A 24,625-nucleotide genomic window follows, 5' to 3' on the forward strand; every position below is an offset into this window, starting at 1 on the left:
TACTCCTGACAGCCACGAGGGGTTTTAAGCAGGAAAGGTACGATTCAAAATGCTTCTTACTCATTAAAAAGTCACTTATATACTGGGAGGTTAAGATCACCAGGTACATAACGTATGAGTCAGATTGAATCTATAGCTATATGCAAGTTTATATAAAAACTATTTTTACAACTACAACTGTAAATATATTACAAACTGCAAGACACCTCTAAGACCTTAAGATGTCACTCCAAACTTTCCAAGTAACTAGGATACAGACTTAACACACATATCATTCTACTCCCTCTCACCTTTTAGAATCCTAAGAAAATTAAAAGCCCTTACAATTCACTTATGAATAAACCGTTCAAAGTCCAAACATACCTAATGAAACTAGCTGCTTTCCTGCCTAAGATGCATTAACAGTTCATAAAAGTAAAGGAACATTTCAAATTCCTGAACAAAAGAACTAGAAAGGACTGAACAACTGGATTTACTTTACCTCTGACTAGAAAAAACAACAGACAGCCCTAGTTTACCTATATCCACAAAATCAAGCACGCACCAAGTAAAGGGGGTGTGTGGAGATAACAGACATCATTATATTAATATATATTAAAGGTGTCACATGTCAAAAGAAGCCCAGTGTTATAAATACATGTTAATATCCAGAACTAATAATTCTGAATCCCAGATTACCTGCGAAGAACAGGTAGGGGCAATGGAAGGGAAATCACACAGCACTTAACTGATCGAGCACCTTTTAGGAATATCTTCCTTTTCCTCCACTAGAAATGGACCACTACCAGATCTTGAACACAAAGCTAGCAGAACTGTCTACTGCACTGTAAGATTTTTCTGGTATTACTCAAATTCAACTAGAGAATGTGCATCTCCAACCAGAGACAACAAAACCATGCAAACAGTTGCCAATGTCAAGAGGCAAGTAGTACAACTTTCAACAGTATTTCAAATTATAATTAATCTGTTTTTTATTGTGGTGTTGAAAAGATGCAGAATATAGAGAAAGAAAGTATTGCCAAAAAAAAATAGGCAGAACAGAAAAGGCCTAGCACAGAAGAGGAGCAAAAGAATAATGAAGCTGACTGCTTACAGTAACACCAGATGCCTAAGGAAGGAGAACAAAAGGGCCAAGAAAGTTACGACACCTATAAGCAGGGCAAACTTAAGCAGTTCCATGCGTACGCTAGGTCACCATCTGGAGATCTGTATTAATCTGGTAACCTCACTATTCTGCCTTCTTGTATGCTGCACAGCAGCACTGGCAGAAGTTATTTTTGGAAATACGGTGGGGGAGGGAAGATGGTTAGGAAAGCTACAAGATATCCAAGAAGATAAATATGCGAGAACATTAAGCAGAACACAGTGGCAAGCAATGCATTGTTTGCCATGTTCAGCATTTATTAACAGGAGATCTTTATTAGTGTGACTTTAGAAACTTCATGAATAATCTGTCTTCTGGAAATGGCAAAAAAGTATGCCAGGATCCTTCCTTCAGAGAGTATTTTCTTAAACAGGGGACCTGTATCAGTACTTCTAGGTCTGATAAAAGGAATACATGCTGCTGAATACATTCATGGGACAGATCAGTGCAGAAATACAGGAAACTTTTTATTCTAAAGCAAGAAGGGTGCACATTTAATGACCTGCAAGCATTTCTGTTGCTCATACGCCCATTGATCAAAACAGTACCTGAATTCTCACAAACAGCGCTCCCTCCTAGACCTTAAGTAAAACACAAACAACTTAAACGCATCCAACATTTTCAGAGAAGCCAAAGAACCTGTATACACTATGGTAAAGCTATGAACTACCCCAAGTTCTAGTTCTGTACGAATATACATGTCTTTCAGAAGTAATACAAGGTATGTGCATGCATTTACACTTACATCTGATTTTTAGCCGCTTGTCTCTGAGCTTTCCGTTCTTTCCTTTTTTGATCTGGTGGCTTAGCAAAAACAATTTCAATGTTTTCTCCCTCTAAATCTTTGCCATTCATTTCTTCCATTGCCTGAAGGAATTAACCAGACTTTAAATATACTTCTAAGCATATCCGAAGTTATTAAGTTTACTCTATCCTTTAGAATATGCATTTTTAAATGTTATCCATAGCTAAAACAACAATATAAATCTAAAAAAATTAGACAGCACAGCATTATGGGTTCCAGGAAGTTATGCATTTCCTCTTAACTTAGTTCTCAAACCCAGGATGGTGTGTATAAGCTTGAAAGTCTCCCACTAAAAATTCTAAATAGGCTTCAATCTTTTAAGTTGTTTCAGTTAATGAAGGGACAGAATTAATTTCTGAAAGGACAGCAAAAAATATTGGCAGTAAATGTCTCCTGTTAGCATTAACACAAATGGTACTAAAACTAGAGACGAGTGTATGTTTTTATGTCTTTATTTTACATGTAGTAACTTCTTTTTTAAGCCAGGCCCCCCTCCCCCCCCCCAAAAAAAAAAAAAAAGAGTACGTGTGTCATTCTCACTTAAAAAAAATAAAACAAAAACCACACCAACACACGCGCATGTTTCCCATGGGTCACAGTAATTGCTACAAGTTAATTTTAAGCAGAGGAATCCTAAAGATTCTACCACTTCTAGGGACTCTGAGCCTCGACAGGATACATATCCTGTGAGAAGATTCTTTCCATCATCTTCATAAGCATCTGCTTCAAGGCATCTGGATGAACAAGAAAAGCTGAATCCCCTTGTATCCTGCTGTATCCTCCCACGGGACATAAAAATAGACACACTATAGGCAGGAGAGGAAGTGCACTTTCCCTTCCTAACAACAGATGACCAGAGAAAATCCAGCAAGACCATGCTAACAAAATCCAGGGAAGACAATTCCTCAGCTGTCCCACACTTCTCATGAAAAGAAAAGGTGATTATTCCACACCATAAAAAGGAAGTCATTCTGTTCCTAGAAAATAAAAAGATGATCTAATTTTTTTTTATCACCTGTCCTAGAGAAACTGCACTAGTCTACTGCTAACTTGGTGAGAAGAGTCACTCAACTTCTGGCACTTCAATTTCAACTGATAACGGGTATGACTAGCTCAGATATTCATCAGAAAAACTACTTAGGTGCATCTAAGATCTAGTTTTTCAAATTAGCAAATGAATTTTCTTAGGAGACACCCAGAGAGGACAAAGACATCGGAAGCCTTTGAACACTCCTCCAGACAGATTTTTTCTGAAGTTAGAAGTATACAGCTTCAAAATGTTACACTTAGTCACACGCACACACAGGGGGTACAGCCCTCTTCACTTACCTTTACAGCACCATCCCGTTCATCAAAATGGATGAAAGCATAGTCTTTTAGCTTCTTCACTCGCTCTAGCTTTCCAAATTGACTGAAGGCCTTTTCTAGTATCTCCTCTGTTACAGTATTGGCAAGATTGCGTACAAACAGAACTTTTACCTAGAAAAAAAAAAAAAATTAAAAACACTATTTAGACAAAAAGTTTTGCAAGTCATTACTATTGGCAGCACTGAAAATATCATTACATTTTAAGTACTACATTTTATAGAGGTAGTTATGTAAATATATACTCATATATATATATATTCATACAGCACAAGTTGGCAGCAAACATCCCTGACTGCTAAAAATATTAGATCAATTTTCCAACACGATTACATAGCACCAGTATCCTGAAAGTCAACACAGTTTCTGTTAACGTTTGAAAAAAATCCTAGCAGCAGTAATTTTCAAGTCAGGAACGCTTTCAAATTTGAAAGAAGGCAACTGAGACTGGTTACACACAAAATAATTAAGTTATCAAAACATTCCATTGTTTAGACAGGTTTTGCAGAACAGTCATCACTGTAATATCTAGGTCAGAGGTGACAGCACTGCAGCTCTCAAGCTGCTTAACTTGTGGCTTCCCTGCTACAGCTACACCAAATACCTAGCAGCAGGACTGCGCTTGCCTGAGGAGCACTCAGTGACCTGAATCCACGGTTACAAGAGGGAAGAAATACAGAAAAGGATACGAAGGCTGACATTGCCAGGTCACCCTTGGACTTTCTCACAAGTCAAACTGCGTCTTTTCCTTGAGAAACAGCCACCTCAAATTAACTGAAAACCTACTCCCTCCCCCTCTAAAGCATGCAATATGGCTTGTACGCTACATGAAGAGTGCTAGGCAGCTTTTAGGATCAGAAAGGCTAGTTATCTGAAGGGTTTAGATACATCTTGTTAACTGCCTGACAGTGACTACACCATCAGTGCCAAGTTGAACCAACCACCAACTGCTTTAAGATGAAAGAAAACAAGGCAATCTGACAAAGACTGATACTAGATAAACCAGTCAGCATGCACTGGACACCTGCAAATCACGTATGTTACTGGACTGGAAGCATTCAAAGGCTTGTCCTTGCCCCCACACCGAGGTTACACTAAATGTCTGGACATTATCATTTTTGCATGACATCACCTGTGAGTTCTGGCAATTTATAAGCCTCTCTTACATGCTGGGGGAGCCCCTTCCACACACTGCCACCACGTGCTGACATTACAGCCTTACTTTCCTACAGTGCAGCTGCCAATCGGCCACAAAGAACTGCAACATCTTTCCACACCCCGTCCACTGTTAGTGGCTTCTAACTAGCTGATGACAAAAAGCAAGTGAACATGGTACACGGCAGCTTCTGACTTCCCATTCCTAGTCCCAAAGGTCACTGCAAGTAACACGGGGTACCAAAGGACCACAGAAAGCATGCTTCAATTCCCTGAAGCTGAGCTAAGATCTCTGCTCCTACAAAACACAGGAATTCAGTAAACCCCAACACCTGTTGTATAAGACATAATTACTGTGTAATTAAAGTTACAAATAAACTTGTCTCACTTGATTGCAGAACTCGGATGGGATGCAGAGCTTGGGAAAAAAAAAAGGATACTACAAGACTATAAATCTCATCTAGAGAATCAATTCTAGCCTTTGGCAATAGCTATTCTTGCTGATTCTCAGGGGATAAAAAAAGTCACAGCCAGCTCCACAAGGAAAGCTTTCTCCTATCCTGTGTTAAGCTTCTCCTATATGCCTTGATAGTACAAGCGAACTGTGTGCCTTCCAAGAACCCTTTTCAGTAAACCATTCTAATCATTTACTTTACCTTACCTTATTTTGTTTCAGAGAATAACAGAAGTTTTGCTTTGTAACCACCTGCTTTTAAAACTGGTAAAATGCAAACAAATGTTCCTTACTCTTATACTTTAGGAAAGGATGAAAACTTGCATCTCAGGAGGAACCAACCCTAAGAAGCCTTCACCAGTCCACAATGACTGACACATTTAGTGTCAGATATGATTAAAAACCTCAAGAAGAAACCATCTTTTTAGTACAAGATTTTAGTACTAACAGGACATTATTTTTTTTTTTAATAAGAAATTAGTTTAAATTTTTCTCCCACATAGACAAATCCATTAATCTCTAACACCTCAATAATATCTTTGGCCACGTTACAGACCAGAAGTGCAGCTCAACCAGTCAAGGAACATGTCAAAACTAACAGGCAGGTCAAAGCGTAGGGTGAAAGAAGGAACTATTTTCACTTCATTTAAGGTAAGAGGTTAAAAAAGTCTTCTTGATTAAGGCTTGTAGGTTGTAACGAGGAATGCACATCTAAACCAAGCAATATAGCCCGCTATCCTATGTGCAAGTGCACAGCAGCATTTTGTCATAAAGGCAGGGCCCACTTGTAAAACTGCTGAAGGCTGGACTACCCCCAGAACTACTGGGATCTGTTCCTTTTCCCCCTTTTACCTAGAGTACAAACACTTCAAGCTTTGTTACTATGTTCTTCAAAGGTTAGTCCCTGTCTCCTCTCCTGTAATCTACCAGGCAGCCATGAGCACAAGACTTTATTTAGCTGCTTAACCTGCCAATCTAGCACATGCTCTGTAGCCTCAGCCACGTTACAGGAATAATTTAAAATGTAAGAGGCATCAAAACGCTGCTTAGGAGAAAAGAACTATCAACAAAACCACTGGAAGTTAGAAAAAAGTTTGGACTAGAAATCAATTACTTCACTGATTATACACATACACTGATCTGTCAGAACAAGTACTGCACTCCTCTAGCACATACATCTGTAGCTTCGAAAGCTAGCTTTTCTCCTCCTCACACTGAAGGTACTTCATATTTAAGGTAACACCCCCTTTAAATTTCAAGTGCTTCAATATTTGGTAAGTACACGTCCATGTAGCACACTCTGCAACATTTAAACAAAAGTCTGGAGGAGAACGGAAAAAAAGGCTTGAGAAAACACTTCAGAATTGTAAATTAGTAGGTGTCAATACACTGATGAATTGGCATGCTTTTCTGCCAGGTATTTAGAACAATGCTGTTCACCATCTAGCTACCGAGGTGAATCTGCCTTCCCCATGCTTTGCTCTTATGGACTTTCTTTTCTGGTAATGTGGATGAGCACGCTGCAGACCAGATGATTATTGTGATGAAAGCAACCTCCTACTCACAGTGTTTCCCCCAGAGCCTTCTACCAAAGGAATGTGCGAGACCAGGGCCAAGAGCTCTCCCTTTGCTCCCTAATGACAGCGCTCAGGAGCAGACGGCCAACCTGCAGCTCACAGCTGGGAGATCAGCGTGACTGTGACAAGTAGCTGGGCTGCTCTTAAACGTAACACAGCAGTAAACTCCAGAAAGCAAACCTAACACCTCCAGAGGGGCCAAATGTGATCAGGCTTTCTGTAAATGTACTTGAAGTGGGCAAGGAAGACTGGAACAGAGCCTTTCCTTGTTGTAAGAATAAACTAAGGGATGCAGCAAGCCAGAAAAGTCAGACACCAACACTTGCCTCTGCTTCTGCATACAGCCACAAACTGTGCACTCTACTTTTTCAGCATTCTCATTCACATTTCCATTCCCTTTTGCATCAACTGTCTGTATTTGGCAAATAGCAATAAAATGTAACATTTTCTGCACATTTCCCATTTTAAATACAAAAACTTTGAGGTATTAAAACATAACATTCAAAAAATGAATATCAAATGCCACAAAACACTGATTTCTTTAGCCTTTCATTCCGACATTTATAAACTTACTTCAGAAAGACACCTACCTCATCACATCCCCTATCACACCCCGCTTATCTATGTGGTCATGTCAGCAGAAGTTTGTGCTAATTCAACAGTTTGTTGGAGTAGGATTTCCTGAGCCAAGAAACTGATCAGATAGACTGCCACATATAGGAAATGCCACCTCTGACCACTTCTACCTGCAAGACTCTTCCCTGCTGTTGATCATATATGATACAGGGCAAAAAAATGAAGTCTGCAAACTGGGTAGTACAAGAGCTTCTGTGATAGCGATGTTATAAAAGCAGGCTTTTTTTTTTTTCTCCTAAAAATGAGTCCCTGCCCCAACCCTTTTCCCTTATGGCTCACCAAAGAGGAGATCCCAGCCACACTGTATTACTAGGTCCATCAAAGTAGGACTCCAGCAAGTGACATGTCTCAAACAAGAGTAAAAGCAATGACAAAAAGCAAATACAGAGAAAGAGAAAAGGATATAGACTAGCTAGGAGCTTCCATGAAACAACTCAGCTACACAACATGATTGAAAAAGATAGGTCTGGGCATTATCTGATGGGGAAAAAAAAAAAAAAAGGTTAATATTTCTACAGCAAAATAATGTGCTGTAATGTAATTCAAGATGTTGAAGTTCAGACCTTAGCTTAACTGAAATACTCCAACTCCAAAATATTACCAGTCTTAATATTTTACAGATTTAACACTGCACCCAAGTCAAAAATACTGAGTTCCAAATACAAAGTAATTACTTAAATACTCAAAAGTAACTTCTACAGGATAGCTTTAAAAAATCCCAATTTGTGTGTGTTACTGTAATGTTCTACCTCTGAAGTGATAAACATGTGGTTCCAGGGTTAAAAATCATTAAGGCTTGTTCTCTGATCATTTCTGGATTTCTGTGCCACCACATACTAATCTACAAAGTCGTTTTATTTTGGGGAGTCACCACCACCACTTCCAGATTAGGAATCAACTACACCAGCATACGTATCATTCATCCTTGGGAGCACAAGATAACATCTGCCAATAGTTTTTTGAATTCACATTAATTCTAGAGTGCATTCTTATTTTTATCATCTCGCTTACAACATTTCTTTCAAGAGGGCTGCAAGATGCTATTTAAACTTATGCTCATATTAAGAAGTACTTACTTTGGAACAAGGCACTTTACTTATATTATGTTTCCCTTACAGCTTTATTACCTTTGCCATGACTTCGGGATCTGGGTCTTCTATAGGGTCAGCCCATTCAACTGTAACAACATTTCCCCAGACTTTCACCTTGCCACTCATTAACCTACGTCTGGCCTGAGCAGCAGTCTTGTGATCTTCATATTCAAGGAAACAGAAACCCCGGTTCTTTTTCTTGTCATCGGGCTGATGATACAATATGACATCTGTAAGGCCCTCTGAAAATAAGCAAAATATTCCTTTGTTATGGCTTTAATCCATGAGTTTGTATTATAAAGTAAGGATTATCTTTCCGAGAAGTACACATCTGATTAGCAGTTCCAGATAAGCACTAACATGCTAGTCTTTTCAGACTGTGTGCTTATTAAAACTTCCCTACTTTCAAGACCCACATTCTCCAAGAGTCATTGGACTATCCCAACTTAGGATCCCTTTTATTAAGTGAAGAAAGCTTAGAAGCTACAGAAGAATACCTTCCATCTCACTGAACAGAGCAGGGAGTGCAACCCAAAGTTGTGCTTTGTCACTTTTCTTCTCAACCCACCCCCTAAGTCACAATACTTATCAGCATCTGTTTTTTCCACGGATGTCCAAAGAACAAAAGGTTAAACTTGCATGATTTCATGACATCTAAGAGTTTCAGTGTTGCTCCAAGGAACCTAAAGTATATCATTCAGTAACACAGGAAGCCGTAAAACGTTACCTGACGGAGTTTATATGCTGTTAACAGAAACAGATCCTTATCAAATCAGTAAGAACTCTGAAGCACAGAACTAGTTATGTTTCCCAACCTGCTTCAGTTCTGTCTTGAAAAGCTTTAAAACATCAATTAGCACTGACATAATTAAACCATCTGTTTGAATGGCTTTTTTAAACAATACACACATTTTCTCAGTAAAACTTGGAACTGCACACCTTGTTTAATTACAAATATTTCATCCCTCAGCAGTCAGATTTTTTGTTTTGTTTTAAATAAATAAAAATCAGGACAAATGCTAAGTCATCTCAGTTTGAATTCATTGTCATTCAACCATAAGCCAAAAGATGGTTAAAAATACTTCATCACCGATCACGTTTGCCACCCTCTAGCTGTATGAAGCAGTTACTCAGTTACCTGTTACTTTGCTGAATTCTTCAACAATTTGCTCCTTGGTTTTACTCTTAGGAATAGAACCAACAAAAAGCCTATTATTGGCAACAGAGATGCATACACCAATGTGTTTTCCAGAACGAATTTCATGATTGTTGTACTGAAAGAAAAACAGACAATCATCAGTCACACATAACTTTCACTCCCGTCCAACAGTAGCAATACCAAATCTTTTGCTTCTGCAAATTTAGTAATATATTAAATTCTTCAGCGATTAACACGTTCTTATGATATATACTCAAATATTTTGCATTATACCCATGCTCTCTAAGTTATCTCCACAGTGGCAGCCCACAACTACCCTTCCTTTCTTGTTCAAGCCTTCGTCTTAATACATAGATCTTTAGACTTCTTCATGCAGAACCACAAAAGGTTAATATGTCCAAACCAACAAGATCAAGGCTACTCCCCCTTCACAACAGCACAGAACAAAATTCAGGTTCCTCTACAGATTGCATCTGTGAATTCTTAAATTGTATTGTGTGTCTAATAGAAGACAGGTGTCACAATTGAAGTCAGATTCCCTTCCAAAGCTCCACACAGTTCACAAAGGAAAGCCATGATCGGGTCTTCTCCACAAAGCATACAAGAGCAATTGCCAAATTCTTTCCCAAGCATGTAGATTACATGGATAGAGACAGCAAACGGCAAAAAGAGACTTCTATTGCTTTGAAACCCTAAGGCTTCTGTTCATATTCCGTTCCCCAAACAGACTGTTTAGAAAACACTCTGAACACATCAACAGTTCAAGGGGAAAAAAACTATTACTGTAGACATCTGCTGACAAAAATGCCCTTCATTGCGATGCAGACAGACATGTATCATCCAAATAAGCAGCTGGGAGGTCAACTGGTGGTACATCAACCACTTTCCTGCACTGCAAGCCCTGCAACAGGCAATTCTTTAGCTAGGAAAATGTATTTTGTGGTCAACATTTTATTGACAAGTAGTAGGATAGCTTTTCAAAATTTAATCTAGCTATTTATTCTGTGAGTGATTTTGTGTCTGGTGGTAAACTTCCCACATAAGCAAGTTTTCCCACACCCCCTTCTTGCTTAGGGCACTAAAAACCAGGGTGAAGATGTATTTATATTTAGCCATTACAAACAAAAACTACATCACTGAAGACTTTCAAAGCTATACAATTGTACAAGAAGTAAACTGAAAAAAACTGTACATGCTAAAAGGATCTTGAGTGGCATCTTTCCAACTAGTTATGTCGCAAAGCATAACACAATACAGTGAAAGACATCTCCCTATCTGTTGACTGTGTAGCAGTGGAAGAGTTGATTTTAAAGTCTGAAACAAAACCACACAGGAAGACGTATTTATATATATGTATTTATGAACACTGACGAAGACTTGTACGCATTAACAAAGAGAAGATTATACAATCTGGAAAAAAAAATCCTTTAAAGAAACAGGTTTACAAAAAAGCTAGCAGCTTATTAGTCTGGATACAAGACAAATTGATTCTTCTTCAACTGAAGTATATATGGATAAGAGAAGGTACTATCTGGCTGCTCCTGTTAGAATTTAAGACCAAAGCCTAACTTCATATTTAATCCAAAATAGAAGCTCTCTTATACCTCATACCAAAAACTTTTCATAACTTCAAAGAAAAGTAAGTAGTCTAGCATTGCTAATCCATGTTGATACTAGTTTCTACAGTTTTTTTTCTCCGTACTATCATACTTTACTACTTTCTATCATATGTTTATCCTACCACAGATGAAATAGTCTAGAGCTAGATGCTCCTACACACACAATTAGTGTTTTTTAGGCAAACAGTTTGCAAAGCAGCTGCAAACTTAGATTAGATACCTATGGGCCCAAATCTTAATTTGTGTGTGTGCTACCAAATTAGCAAGGTCAGCATAACACTTTTCCCTCGTCACCACTGAAGCAATGCCTCAAGTCAGCAGAGACATTAGCACCCCCTAGATACCAAAAAATATATATATATTTTTTTGCTAAGTTCCTCAAGAACTGATTCACAAACAGGTAAAGTCTGTCTTGTCATTTCATCCACTTTCACCTGCAGTTTGGTTCCAGCAGCAAGCAACCTGCACTACTGTGTCTAGCTGGCAAACTGCTTAATAGGGATATCTGCACCTGTACCTGCATTTTGATCAAATTTACATTAGCTCTAGTCAAAAAACTTAAAACTATAGCTTAAAACTAAAGCTTAAAACTATATACAGTAGCATGCAGTATACATTCTCCTATAAGCTTGGCCCGCAAGTATTTAATTTTGTGCATGTCTGCAGTAACCCTCATCACTCAGAAATCTTTTCCAAAACTGAAATCTAACAGTTTCATATGAAATATTAGGAATTGAGTGTGCACATGAACACACAACTGGAACTGTAATTCATAGCTGAAAGAGTGTAAACAGAAGGGAGATGCAAGCACGTGGACAGGGAGAAAAATGCCTGAAGAAAGTCAGACCTGACTTGTAACAGCTGGTACTTGGGTGAACAGCACTTGAGATGCTGCTTCTACTTAACTGGCTGGGGGGATTGACACCTGTACACTGGATTAAGTATTGGACATGAAGTTAACTACTGTTCATATCTGAGTGTCTTCTCAGGATCAAGCCACATCATTGTTCCATTTTTGTCTCAAGCACAGCACCAAAAGTATTTCAAACAAAATTTTGGGATCTCTCTTTGTAAGCTGCTGGAGCTATGCATAAACAAAATCAGGGCTTCAACCTTTTAAGTGCAAGGTTTCTTCTGGTGGATGAATAGAAGAAGTCAACATTAAGTTTACCTAAAATATTGGTTCAGTATTATATGAAGATAATATAAAGTCTCTGAATGATACCATAGCTATGCAGAAGTGAATCACATGCAGAATATGTTACACCAATTGCAAGAGCCTGAAGACAGTCAGTGTATTTTCTGCTGCTTGAGTATTGACAAAGCCTCGTAGCTGTCTATTAGTTGGAAAACCAAAGCAATGCAGAGATTTTTATTCTCATTTTTGGTACATTTCAGAATCATGAATGGGGAAAAAAAAGCCTCTGGCAAAGGGATGGGAAGCAGAGAATCCCCAGTTCCATGATATCCAGAAATCCCTGAAACAAGCTGTCTACACATCAGAAGTAGTGTCAGAAAGAACACTGCCTGTTAAAATAACTATGACCCAAGAGGGTAGAATTTCTCATAGGTCTTTCAGCAACCTCTCCCATGCATGTATAAAAAACTACAAGACACAGACCCATAATTTTCAACTAAGCCACATGGTCATACTTTTCTGGTACCCTTGCAAATCACTCAGGCACCTTGGGCAACTTCTAACACACCAAACTACCCAGTCAACTGGGACTATTCAAAAGCTAACAAACGTCACAGGATCCAGTTTAGAGCTAACCCTGCCTTCAAAGGTTAGCATGAAGGCTGAAAAACTGCTGTACCAACCCCAATGCTTTTCAACTATTACACTCTGTGGCTATCTAGCTGAGAAACAACATGCAATGCTGTATTTTTTCCTGCATAGCAAAGATCAAATATAAAGGGACCTCCTTCCATTCCCTCAGATTGTTCAATGAAGACTGAGGCCAGGACCTGAGCTGTAACTTTTATGCAAACACAATCTGAATAACTTTGCAGATCCCCCTCAGGAGCATGCTGCATTTAAGCAAAATAGAGCTAACTGAAGAAAAACTCCTTTTCATTTAATAGACGCTTCTGATAATATATTTAAATTTGTTTCGCTCTTTGGGTAAGTCATGTGAGTAACTCATGAGTTTACACAAAATATAAATAGCTAGGCTGACAAAGAAAGTACAAAGAGGTATATGCAAACAGTTATCCTAAGTATATTTGGATTGCACACAGGAACACACCAGACATGCTTGTTTAAAAAGCTAAACAGTAGATACCAGACTTTTTTTTGTACTTTTTTTTTTTTTTTTTTTTTGAAGATATTTCAATATTTTTTGGGAGGCATTTCTATCTTCAGCCTGATTCGTGTCAAGCATGAGGGTTAGCAAGGTACCTTAATGACCTAAGGTGTCCCTTAATACAAAAGAGAGGTCTTAACCCTGCCGTATTAGTACAGTATCAGCACGCCTCAGAACGAGTACAGTTAGCACTCTTAGGATCACACCATGCATTGTGATCTCAGCCACATCAGTGCAGCACTAACTAGCTCAAAGAATTCAAATTTCATGTAACCAGAAAAACAAAAGAGCAGTGTAAGGATTGAGGACATAAAACCTGGAAAGCTTATTAAGAGTTTCCCATTCCTTATACCAGACCATTTCACACCTCTGTCTAAAACTGGAGAAGTTTTTAACTGGTAGCTTTTGTCATTTTCCAGATAGCTAAATGAGACAAGATAGACCTTACAAGTCAAAAGTGATTACTTATCATCTGAAGTATCTTATGAAATTCTGTGACTTCAGATGCATTTTCCCAGCATGGTGCCCCCTGCTGGTGCACAAGCAAATCAAAACCATAAAACCTGACCAACTCCTTTGTAATACAGCATCTCCACTAACACTTCTCTAAAACTCATTCAAACACAGACAAGCTCAGAAGTCAGTATTGCTAAGACAACTTTTGTTAAGATTCACCTAACTGGACCAAACAGCAGTCCATCTACTTTATTTCCTGCCCCTAATACGCCCATCAAAGATTTATACACAGAATTATGTAAAAATACTTAAAAATGCCTGGTGGACATTTGTAAAATCATCTAAAAATGACACAGTTGAATTTTAAGCATTCAGACATTAGGATCAGGACAACAGCTTATAATCCACAGTGTGTTCTTAAAAAAAAAAAAAAAAAGAAAAAGAAAGAAAAAAAGAAAGGAAGAAAGATGTAAGAAGACTTACCAGTTTAACAGCCTCCTGAGCTGCCTCTTTAGTACAAAAAGTGACAAAAGCATATCCTCTATTTAGACCAGTTAATGGATCCATCATTAAGCGGAGATCCCATATAGGGCCAGCTTTCTCAAATAATGGAACAAGTTCATCTTCAAACAAGTCTCTTGGAATCTTGCCCACAAATATCTGCAAGAGGCACAGAGTATTTTTATTCATTGGGTGTATTTATTTTTTTTCTTTAATATATATAAGCAATACATCTACACAAACATCTCCTCCTCCATACCTCTGTACCAACGGAAGGTTGTTGTCCTGAATATACAGACTCTGGAGGAGGTCCACCATACTTTCTCTGTCCAGTAGTCACATCAAGAGTGTAGCCGGTTCTCTCCAAGAGTGCCTTCAAGTAAGAATTTTAAAATGTTAAAATCACATGCAAATTCATCTAATTTAGGCGTACTTCATTCACAGACAACAGACATGCTCATAATTCATCTTAAACTATATTGCTTTGAAACTCTCACAGGCGAACAAGCCTACTGCTAGCACTTTAACAACAAACTTGCAAAACAATTATTAAAACTGCCAGGTAAAGAAACACTAGAAAATTGGAGGTTCACATGGAGTTTTCCCGATTCCTTCATTTTCATACAAAAAAGAGGCCAAGTAATAGAACAGCGAGCTTCTCTTTAATTAGGAAGATCTTAGCAGTCCGAGCCACTTCTTGTTTTGGCATGCCCAATCCTGCAAACGTTTATGCACAGAAGTTCCCTTCACTTAATGAGATTACTCATGAGTGTGAAGTTAAAGAACACATGTTTAAGTGCTTACACTCCTGGAACACTGTTCTTTCTGCTTCAGGTATCCCGCCGCTGAAGTTGTGATCAAACTCCTTTCCTCCTATGCTGTTATCCCTCCCCATCCTCCCCTCAGTTCCTTGTGGGCACACGCAGCATCCCAGCACAACTGCTCTTCACTCTGATTGCTGCATACAGTTACAAATGTATGCAAAATATCTAATGAGAAACTCCTCTGAAAGTAGTCTTTTCTTCAACAATTTTGTGCGAAGACACATCAACTCTACGCACAAAGGAGCAGCACATTTAACAAGTCCAATTACAATCAGGAGTTAACTTCACAACTGGAAGATTGCAGTGACTTTAAAGGCTATAGCCATCAGCAGTGAAAGCTATGCTACTTTAAGTTACTTAATACATACTGCTGTTTTGTGTGGTGGTGACTAGAACTGTATCACTTGTTTGTAGGTTTTTCCCTTTTTTTAAAAAAAGGGATTACAATTACCAGCATCCCAGCCTCAAAGTGAGAAAAACAAACATTCTAGTTTTGCAAGCTACATAGTTATTTGTAATCTTTAACACATTCATTTTGCACTTTACACATAAAAAGTTAAAGATGAAAGATACTCTCACTTTTCTGAACCATCAAGTAAGCATATTTAAGTTTTCCTTTCCTTTAGCTTTGGACAAGTTGCTAGTCATGGAATTTAATATAAGTTGTGGTATGGCTAGCTCTGGACACAGGAGTTTCTTGGTATCAGGACACTCACATGAAGAAATAAAGTATCCTTTAAAACAATTTTGGGTACAGATTATGACACACATGCTATCTCCCTGTTGTGGAATTGCTTTAAACCTGAATTGAGGAAAAAAAACAAACCAGTAGCTGAAGTTACATATTCCAAACTCAGAGATCTATGCTGACAAGTTTCCTAAAACTATGAAACAGTAAAACTGTCTCAACTAGTCAATCCTCAGCTCATAAATCTAACAGTCCAATCTTTTTCATGTTTCAATATACATTCAGACCCAGTAACGAACAGGATGTAAGTTTTCTCTTGAAGATGAAAATGTGAATGACAGCTCTTAAATAATGATGAATAATCTAAAATAGCCTTTACTAGAATATCACAGTTTTATAAGAATTAAGGTCTCTGTCACAAGAGCTTTGCAAAAACAAAACAAAAAAAAACACAAAAAACACAGAGAGACTTCATACCTTTTATCTCCTAGGAACATACCTTAATTTTTGCCTCATCTGGTCCTTTGCTAGAATCTGCCACCTTGGTCCCCTGTTTTTCCCTCTGCCTGTATGTCTTCATGACTCCACATAAAAAGGCACTTTTGTTCTGCAAAAGATGCATTAATCTTCAGTTCTGCGAACATTACAAGCCAGAACCAATTTCTACCTTGAATGAATAAAGGGCCTGTTTTACATATCATGTATGGATCACTGAAGAGATTTAAGCAAACTTCTTGCCAGTCTACTAGTAGTTTATCCCTCAACAATTATATTCTAAATTGCTTAACGTTACCTGAACATGTGAGAGATCACTGTCTTTAAACTGTTGAAGCACTGCCAGTGCACCTTCTTCATTAAATTCCTTTAAAGCTTCAATAGCTCTTTCATCTAGATCACTATGTGCAACTAGCCCTAGAGAAAAGAACAAAATTACTAATTACATGTGGGCAGCAATCTTTGTTTAACCATATTTAACACACCTAATATATTTCAGCGTTCCCTAAATCAATCACTGGTTAAAGTTACAATACTTTAGAAGTTATTTAGCCCTCTAAGTTAAACATATTAAGTACAAGTAACTTTTTCTAAAATCAAGTTTGTAAAAAAAAAGTTAAGATTTAGAGTAACATTTACTACCTTAGAATCATAGATTCTACCACCTTTATGTATTTGACTTCTCTGAAATTCACATGTTACACAGGCCAAGTTAATTTTCAATATCCTGAAGCTGAATTCAGAAGACTCTATCAAAACCTGACTTAGCTGGACTAGCAACGGTACCATGATATGGTTTGGGAGCAGACTATAAACTGCAGCACTAGAGGAATGATCACAATAACAAAAAAAAAAAAAAATCAAGTTTTAAATATGCTAGCTATTTCCATACAATAATTTTTGCACCTATGAGCTCAAATAGTATATCACAAAGTAACATTTACGCCAGAAGATGACTACCATGGCTTCAGTTACATAAAGTTACCTAGAAGTACTGTAAAAATGCACAAAGACCACATCACCTGCCCCTTCTAAGACTCATCTGATGCCTATTCCAGCGGTTGCTACAGTCACATGCAATTTTTCCCCTCCCTCTTCCCAACCCTCAGTCCAAGGAGCCTGGTCCAAGGCTTTTCTCTGAAAAATACTATGACACATTAAAGCGCTAAATAACAAAAATCCACAGATGTTTGTAAGACTGCAGTCCCCATACTTTGGAAACCACGAGAAGTTGCTATTTTAGCCCAAAGACAGACAAATATAGTAAAGTATTGTAGGTGTGGTTTTGCAAGTTTTACACCTTACCTGCAACGTAAATTTCATCTAGCTTTTCAGCAACTTTCTGTGGTAAACCAGCATCGAGCAATGTCTGGAAATGCTCAGAATGGGTAACTGCAGCAGAAGTGTCCATAGGCTCTTCAGTACCATTCCCATTAACGTGTTCAGTAGCCATGTTTCCAGATATCTGTCCAAACGCAATAAGCATCGTAATTAAGCCACAAATATCTTCCAGGAGAGCTGCTGAAGTGACAGCACGTGCACCAGGCCGCCCTGCTCTGGCGGTGAGCTCGCGGACCACTCCCGTGACACTTTCTGCTTCGGGAGATGCCCCCCAAAATCCCTCAAAAGAAGCCCTAACACAAAGGAAAGCCCTGACACCGCTGCCTAGCGGGGGTGGGGTGGCTTTCACTGCAGGTTTTACACAACCCAGCCAGACACTGACTCACCTCGCTCCCTCCAGTCTCTCCACCGCGGAGCTCCGAACAAGTTCGGGACGGAGCAAGGAGCCAGCGGCGGGGGAGGGCGGCGGGGCCGACACCCTCCGCGGCCCAGCCGCCGGCCGGGGGCCCCGGGCTCCCCCTCCCCGGTGCCGGCCGGGCCGAGCGAGAGGAACAAAGCGCCCTTGGCTCGCCCGCACCCACCCACGGCAGCGGCGGCCGCCATGAGCGCGATGTTAACACGTGCTCTGCGCCTTCAGATGTCCTACAACTTCCTCCAGTGACCGACTTCCCCCCCCCCCCCCACCCTCCCTTTCCCCGCCACGCTCCCGCGGGAGGAGCGGCTCCAACCCCCTCCCCCCCCCCCAAAGCCCCGCAGCCGCTCCCCACCTCTCACCCGTATCCCCCCCGGGAGGCCGCTTGCGACACCCCGGGCCCGATTTCACCACCCGGCCGGGAGCTCGCCGCCCCCCCCTCCCCACACACAGCACACACACACACCCTGCTCAGCCCCTACTCCCCGAAACAATGCGGGGGCCCGCCGCCAGCCTGCTGTACGGGGAGGAGGAGGAGGAGGAGGAGGGGAAGGGGGGTGCGGGAGGAGCCGCTCGGCTCCCCCCGGCAATGAATGGGGCCGGCGGGACAATGAGGCGGCGGCCACGCGTCCCAAGCCGGGGCCGCCTCCTCCTCCTCTTCCTCCTCCTCCACCTCCGGAGGCCTAGCGCCGAGCCAGCGGGGCCCAGCCGCCCACCGGCAGCGGCCACGACGGCAGCCGGGCCGCGACGCCAGAGCGCTGCAGGGCCCCGCCCGGCCGCCCCCTCCTCACCCTCACCCTCACCCTTCCTCCTTCCCTCCTCCCTCCTCCTCCTCCTCGCCTGACCTGCGGGGCTGGAAGCGGCGTGCAGAAGGGGGGCTGCGGGGCGCGCTGTGGCGCGGGGGGCTGCTCGTAGGCGGCTCGGGCTGGCTGAGGAGCTGCTCCCCCCTCCGCCCCGTCGCTCCGTGCTGCGGGCTCCCTCGGCGCGTGTCCGGGCGGTGTGCTGGAGCTGGCGTAAAATGGCGGCCGCTCGAGCGCTCACGCCGCTGCTGGCACCAACCCCAGCCCCTTCCACTCGGCGCGGGGGGGGCGGGGAGGGGAGAGGAGGGAGGGGAGGGGAGGGGAAAGGAGGGGAGGGGAGGGGGAAGAGAGAGAGAGGGGAGGGAGGGAGGGGAGGGAGGGAGGGGGAGGAGGAGGAGGCGCCGCCGCGCGCGCTGGCGCGGCCCCAAGAGCCGGGGTCTCCCAGGCCGCTCCGCAAGGGCCCCGCGCCCCGCCCGCGCGCGCCCGCCCCTCGGGCACGCGCCGCGCCGCTGAGGAAGGAGGGAGGCGGCAGCGGTGGTGGCGGCGGCGGCGGGGGGATCAACGCCGCCCGCCCGCACCTCCCTCGTGCAGAATAATAAAAAATAAAAATGTAATAATAATAGTAAAAAAAGAATAAAATATAAATAAGTTAATAAAATAAAATGCGGTGCCCGAGCCCGGCGCGCCGCGATTGGGCGAGCGGCCGTTCCCACGGTGCGCAGGTGGCACAAAAGGGAGGGGGGGGGGAACGGCGCGGGCCCGTGAGGCGGGGAGGGGAACGGCGGGGAGACAAAGCCACGCAGACAAAGGGAGGGGAGAGCAGAGCAGAGCAGAGGAGAGAGCGGCGCTTTGTGTGGCTGCCGGCCAGCCCCCAGCGCGGCAGCCGCGAGCTGTCGCTGGAGGAAGGGGGAGGCGCCGCGCCCCTTTGCCTTAACGGGCAGGCACCGCTCCTAGGGCGGCCCTGAGGACGGTTCTCCCCCTTGAGGCCGCTTCTGGCCCCTCAGGCGGGCTCCCCTCGCCCCCCAGCCCGCTTCTCCCCCTCAGGTCGCCCCCCGCACGCCCGCCCCCTCAGGGGGCTTCTCCCCTCGCCTCAGGGCGGCTCCCGCCAACGGCCGCCGCCGCCCCCGTAACGGTCGCTGGCTCCTGAGGCGGGGTAGGGACGAGGAGGCGCCGCCTGGGGCTGGGGCAGCCCAGGGACATTTGGGACTCGTGAGGGGAGAAAAGCGGCCAGCCCCTGCTAGAGCCCTGGCAGATGTGTGTTTGGTGTGGGGATCCTCCCGGCTGCCAGCCCCCGGCAAGCCTCGCCTGCACACCTTGCGGAGGAGACTTGGGAAGCAGCCCCATGGGCTCCGCCAGACCTGTAACTCCAGCCAGGCAGGGAGGAAGGCACCCGGTATTACTCCCTTCCTCCGAGGCAGCTCAGTGACAAAGAACCGCTGCCACCCCTCAGCACGCAGCCAGGCACCCTTCAGCATCTCTAACCCATGAAAAATCCTTCAGCCGGCACAGGGGAGCGAGCAGCGGCAGCTACAGCACACATTCAGGCACCAAATGTGAAATTCACCTATTCACAGGCGTGTGTGCAAGTATGTGAGATGTGCAACTGCTGCTCAGTGACACAAGAACAACCTCTTCAAGCATTTGATGCAATAATTCAGTAAAAGCCCTACCACTCCCAGGTTAATCTGAAGCAGCAACACACACAAGGCAGCTGTACACAATTTTTCCAGCTAATTTATAATTTGAAAGTGTCATTAAAAAAAAAAATCAGCTTTTTAATTGCTGAGCTCTCCCCCCATATTTAAAACTTTACAAAATTAAGCTTTCTGAGAAGAAATTAATAAAAGCTATTTTAGTGAAAACTTGTGCTGTGGCTTTAAGTCATATTCTTTATAAAACTTGAGTAGTTTGTGCCCTTCTAAAATGTACTTTTCCAAATACAGCTGTCAGCTGGGTAATATCAATATCATCTACAAATTTAGCAAACTTTTTTTTTTTTCCAGGGAAAATACTGCAGCACCCAAGCATTATTTTCAGCTGTTTGTAAAAGCTGTTTCAGTGAGGTATGTACAATACAGCTGTAAGGTCGAATCAATTTACAGAATTTAGATATTTCCTTTGAACTAATAACAGGAAAAATGTTTGTCAGTGGAGCTAAGTACAGATGGCAGACTGCTGAGGAAGTAATTCCCACTTTCAGGCCCACTTTAGAAGGGAAAACTACCTCTATGCACTTTCATTTTCCTCCATAATATGGAAGTAAAACAATAAAAAAAAGACTAAGATAAATGCAGTGAACAGATACGCACCCCTATTTAAAATCACAGCTGACCTGGAGTCGAGAGTTGCTGCTACTTGATCCTTTGAATTTGTGTAGAGAGGAGGAAGCAGAGACTCTGATATGCAGTTCCTATAAATACAGCTCAGTTATTAGCCTCAGTATCAGAAGGATGAAAACAAACAAGTGTTATGCCTAGAAAAGGATCCATGGAACTGTGAAGTGAGTTTGCTTCTTCTTGAGTCACACAGAACATCTACTGGGGGGACTGGGGGCAGGCAGCCAGGAACATTTGCAGACACTTATTTGGTGACTTGGATTTGCACTAAGGGCTTCATTTCATATACTTGAAAATTTGATGACAACTCACCATAACAAAAATTGTTTTAACTCCTAAGTCTTCTTGGAATACCACCTCACCACCCTTGCTTCTGGTGCGATTTTAACAACTGCAGAGCTCCACTGAAGCCACAGCTGGACAGAGCCGCAAGGATGAAGCAGTAGAGAAATAAATTTGGCCATGATTACACAAGTAACTCAAAAGAATCAGAGTTTTATAGTTAATAATTATGCCCTAAACAATGAAAATCCTAGGAGACTCAGCTGCAGTGGGTGTCTTACCTTCAGTTCCTGCAATGCCTATTAAGGTGGCGTGGCATCACCCTTCCCAGTGGTCCTACAGCAAGTATTGTTACAAGCAGTGAGCGATACAAGTCCCCTGGGCTGCATCTGTTGCAGCACAGCCACGCGCTCTGGTTTTGATTTAGTATAGTTTCATATAGGAAGTCTTGAAACAACTCTTCTGAAGTGCTTCTCTCCCTCTCTGCTCCTTTGCTATAGGAAGTGTTGGTGGAAGAGCACTGGACTGCTCAGTTCTGTGAAGCGCATGTTCTGAGAGGCCTTCACCCCAATACCTGCCACTGTTCTCTCCCCTCTATTCAATGTCACCCCCATATACAGAGGTACATCCCCCCTGCAATATCAAACATCCCAGAGCTCTCATTGTGAAAGAAAGGCACAGTTGAAGTTACAAAGCATTTTAGCTCACATTCCATTAATACCTTTAGTGTGTGTTTTTTTTTTTTTTCCTAATTTGAATTACAGGACTTTAAAAGTAATTTATCAGTCACGGATTCAGAGCAATTATTGTAGAATTCAGTGCATTTCACACCATACTATAGGTTGAAACAAATATTCAAAGAAACATGGAGTAGTAGAGCACTATTTTTGCATGCACACAAAACCAGCAAAATTGCCTGTGTATATAGAAAAGCCAACTCAAAGCCATCCCAGTCTATTATCACTCAGAAAACAGATGCTGAGACTTGTAAGGAAACTATAAGTGCCCTTTGCTTAGCAGAGAAAAAGTGTAACAATTTGGTATTCAGAAAGGATAAGGAACAAGCCAGGAAGCCAGGAGAGATTACTGTATTTTATAGACACACATTGTGCCAGCCTTTTTAACACTGCATGCAGTTCAAATTCCTCCACTTAGAAAAGGATGTGGAAGAGGAAACTGCATTAAAAAAGCATAACAAGAACGCTCAAGAGGTGGTTTTCACTGCTAGCATAACTAAACTGTTGAAGGGCTCTTCGACATGGCTGAGAGACAGACGAGGGAACATAACAGTAGCCTGCAAAGTCAGAAGTGGCATGGAGAAAAGTTTCAGTAGAAGTAGGAGGCACCGAATGAACCTGCAGACAGCGAGCTCAAAACAAGAGCCACTCCTACACACCTGGAACAAGGGAATTCAATGCTGCAGAAAACTGTAGGTATTTCCATAAACCCCCAAAGTACTTAGCCTAACAGAAGGAACTCCCATCTAGTATCATCATAATGCAGAGGTCACCCCAACTTAAAGTCTGCAACAGCCTACACCAACTTCTGTAAGAACATACCAGGGAGTACTCCTACTACCTATGCTTGCCCTGGTTTTGCATTTTTCCATTTGCTAATGCCCACTACCAGAGATCAAATATTGCTCTTAACTCTTCAGTCTGCCTCAACAGAGCAATCACTCATCAGTTCCTTTCATCCCAAGTCCTCCCCACATCGTGCAGAAGTATGCATGCCAACGTCCCTCTTCCTCCAGATTCCCTCTAATCACATATTCCTCATCCCACTGCAGACCTTGCAGATTTCCCATGCAAGCAGCTCACAAGCTTATCAAGGGTGAGAGGACTATGGGAACGGACTTACAGAACTGAAGAAAAATCACTGCTTTACTATTGCTGTGGGTATGAAAATAAGTTAGGCTCCTTCTCTGCCCCATTCCTCTCAGCACCTGGTACATTACAGCATCAGATGTTACCCTCAGCCTCGCAAAGCTCCATGGAAAGAGGAGAGAAGGCATTAAGCAAAGTGAGAGCATTAGCTGCCATCAACTCCCTCCCAACAGTTTTCAGGATAGGACGGGGCTGAAGAAAATGGACTCCCCCACATCCAAGTGCATTTTGTTTTATAGGAAGGACTTCAGGAGTCGTGCAGAGGACTGCAGAGAGCACTACTCCTCCTAGGTATCTGACTTGGGAGCACCTCAAAGTCGCTTCAGGACAGCAGTGCTGCCCCGTCCACTTATGCAGTGGGAGGCAGCCAAGTGCTGAAGCTGCAACTTGCAGAGCAGAGCCATAAGCTAAGTGTCAAGGCAGAACCAATTGCTCGATTTAGATCTTCCTCCACCCCAAGCACACATCCGGCCCTGCCTCTTGCCTCCCTGTACAGCAGATCCCCGTCCTGACCAGCTGCTGCCAGCCTGCCAGGATTTGATGCACTTACAAAAAAGAAGAGAGGGATAACTGGGATCACCTAAGCCCAGGTTGGTAACTTTGTGTGTTCAGCCCACCCCCAAACCCAGGCAGCATGTCACTAAGTTGGAGACCATTTCCTCCCAGGTCCAAGAACCTTTCCAGGAGGACACAGAACAGCCCGATCAGTCCTAGGTAAGGCTACATGAGACTGTTGCCCAGCCCTAAGGCAGAAGTAGGCAGCACAGCACAGTCGGATGCCAGTACCTGGACTCACGTCCCAGCCTATTTGACTAGTAATGACATTGCTGATTACCCAGGAGGGAAAGTGCCTGATGCAGCAGTTGCAACACAGCTTTCAGGTGAAGTGTTCCAGACTACTTAACACGTAAAAACAACCTAAACATTCTTTCAAGCATGGGTGAGCCCAAATAACCTCGTGCCTTTCAAGTCCCTGTAAGACTGGCTGTTTTTCCCCTCTCCCCTCATGCTCCTTGCCAGGTACATGGCAGAAATGACTACATCAGTGCAGCATTTCTCCAGATCCCAGGGGCAGATAATAGAGCCTTTTGTGTGACTGCATTTATGTTTTTAAGGACATCTGGAGCACAACGCACTAAGGGAGTTCTCCATTTACCTCACAAATTACAGACCAGCACACGAGGATGAGGAACTGCTACTATCAGTACCCCAGCCTCTGCTCACTGCTTTTCAAGTCTTTTTTTGGAAGTCCTGCTCTTCACTTGTGAGATACTGGAGTTGGATCTTAAGCTG

The 24,625-nt window shown here is 42.5% G+C and overlaps 1 protein-coding gene across 5 annotated transcripts in view; it reads right to left on the reverse strand.

Annotated features, from left to right (window-relative positions):
* SYNCRIP (synaptotagmin binding cytoplasmic RNA interacting protein) overlaps window positions 1–19,051 on the reverse strand; it is a 25,503-nt gene extending 6,452 nt beyond the window's left edge. For 3 of the 5 annotated variants that reach the window (XM_032184129.1, XM_032184128.1, XM_032184127.1), the window contains exons 1-10: window positions 18,874–18,925; window positions 17,581–17,740; window positions 16,574–16,692; window positions 16,280–16,387; window positions 14,528–14,641; window positions 14,251–14,427; window positions 9,366–9,501; window positions 8,264–8,469; window positions 3,279–3,428; window positions 1,890–2,011 (exon numbers count right to left, since the gene is read on the reverse strand). In XM_032184129.1, coding sequence (XP_032040020.1) covers window positions 1,890–2,011; window positions 3,279–3,428; window positions 8,264–8,469; window positions 9,366–9,501; window positions 14,251–14,427; window positions 14,528–14,641; window positions 16,280–16,387; window positions 16,574–16,692; window positions 17,581–17,728 — 1,280 coding nt within the window. In that variant the 5' untranslated portion in view covers window positions 17,729–17,740; window positions 18,874–18,925. Of the gene's footprint in view, window positions 1–1,889; window positions 2,012–3,278; window positions 3,429–8,263; window positions 8,470–9,365; window positions 9,502–14,250; window positions 14,428–14,527; window positions 14,642–16,279; window positions 16,388–16,573; window positions 16,693–17,580; window positions 17,741–18,873 lie in introns of all 5 variants that reach the window. The other 2 variants (XM_032184132.1, XM_032184131.1) reach the window with 1 other exon arrangement.
* Window positions 19,052–24,625: the final 5,574 nt, after the last annotated feature.

Source organism: Aythya fuligula, chromosome 3 (assembly GCF_009819795.1).
Source record: "Aythya fuligula isolate bAytFul2 chromosome 3, bAytFul2.pri, whole genome shotgun sequence".
NCBI lineage: Eukaryota > Metazoa > Chordata > Aves > Anseriformes > Anatidae > Aythya > Aythya fuligula.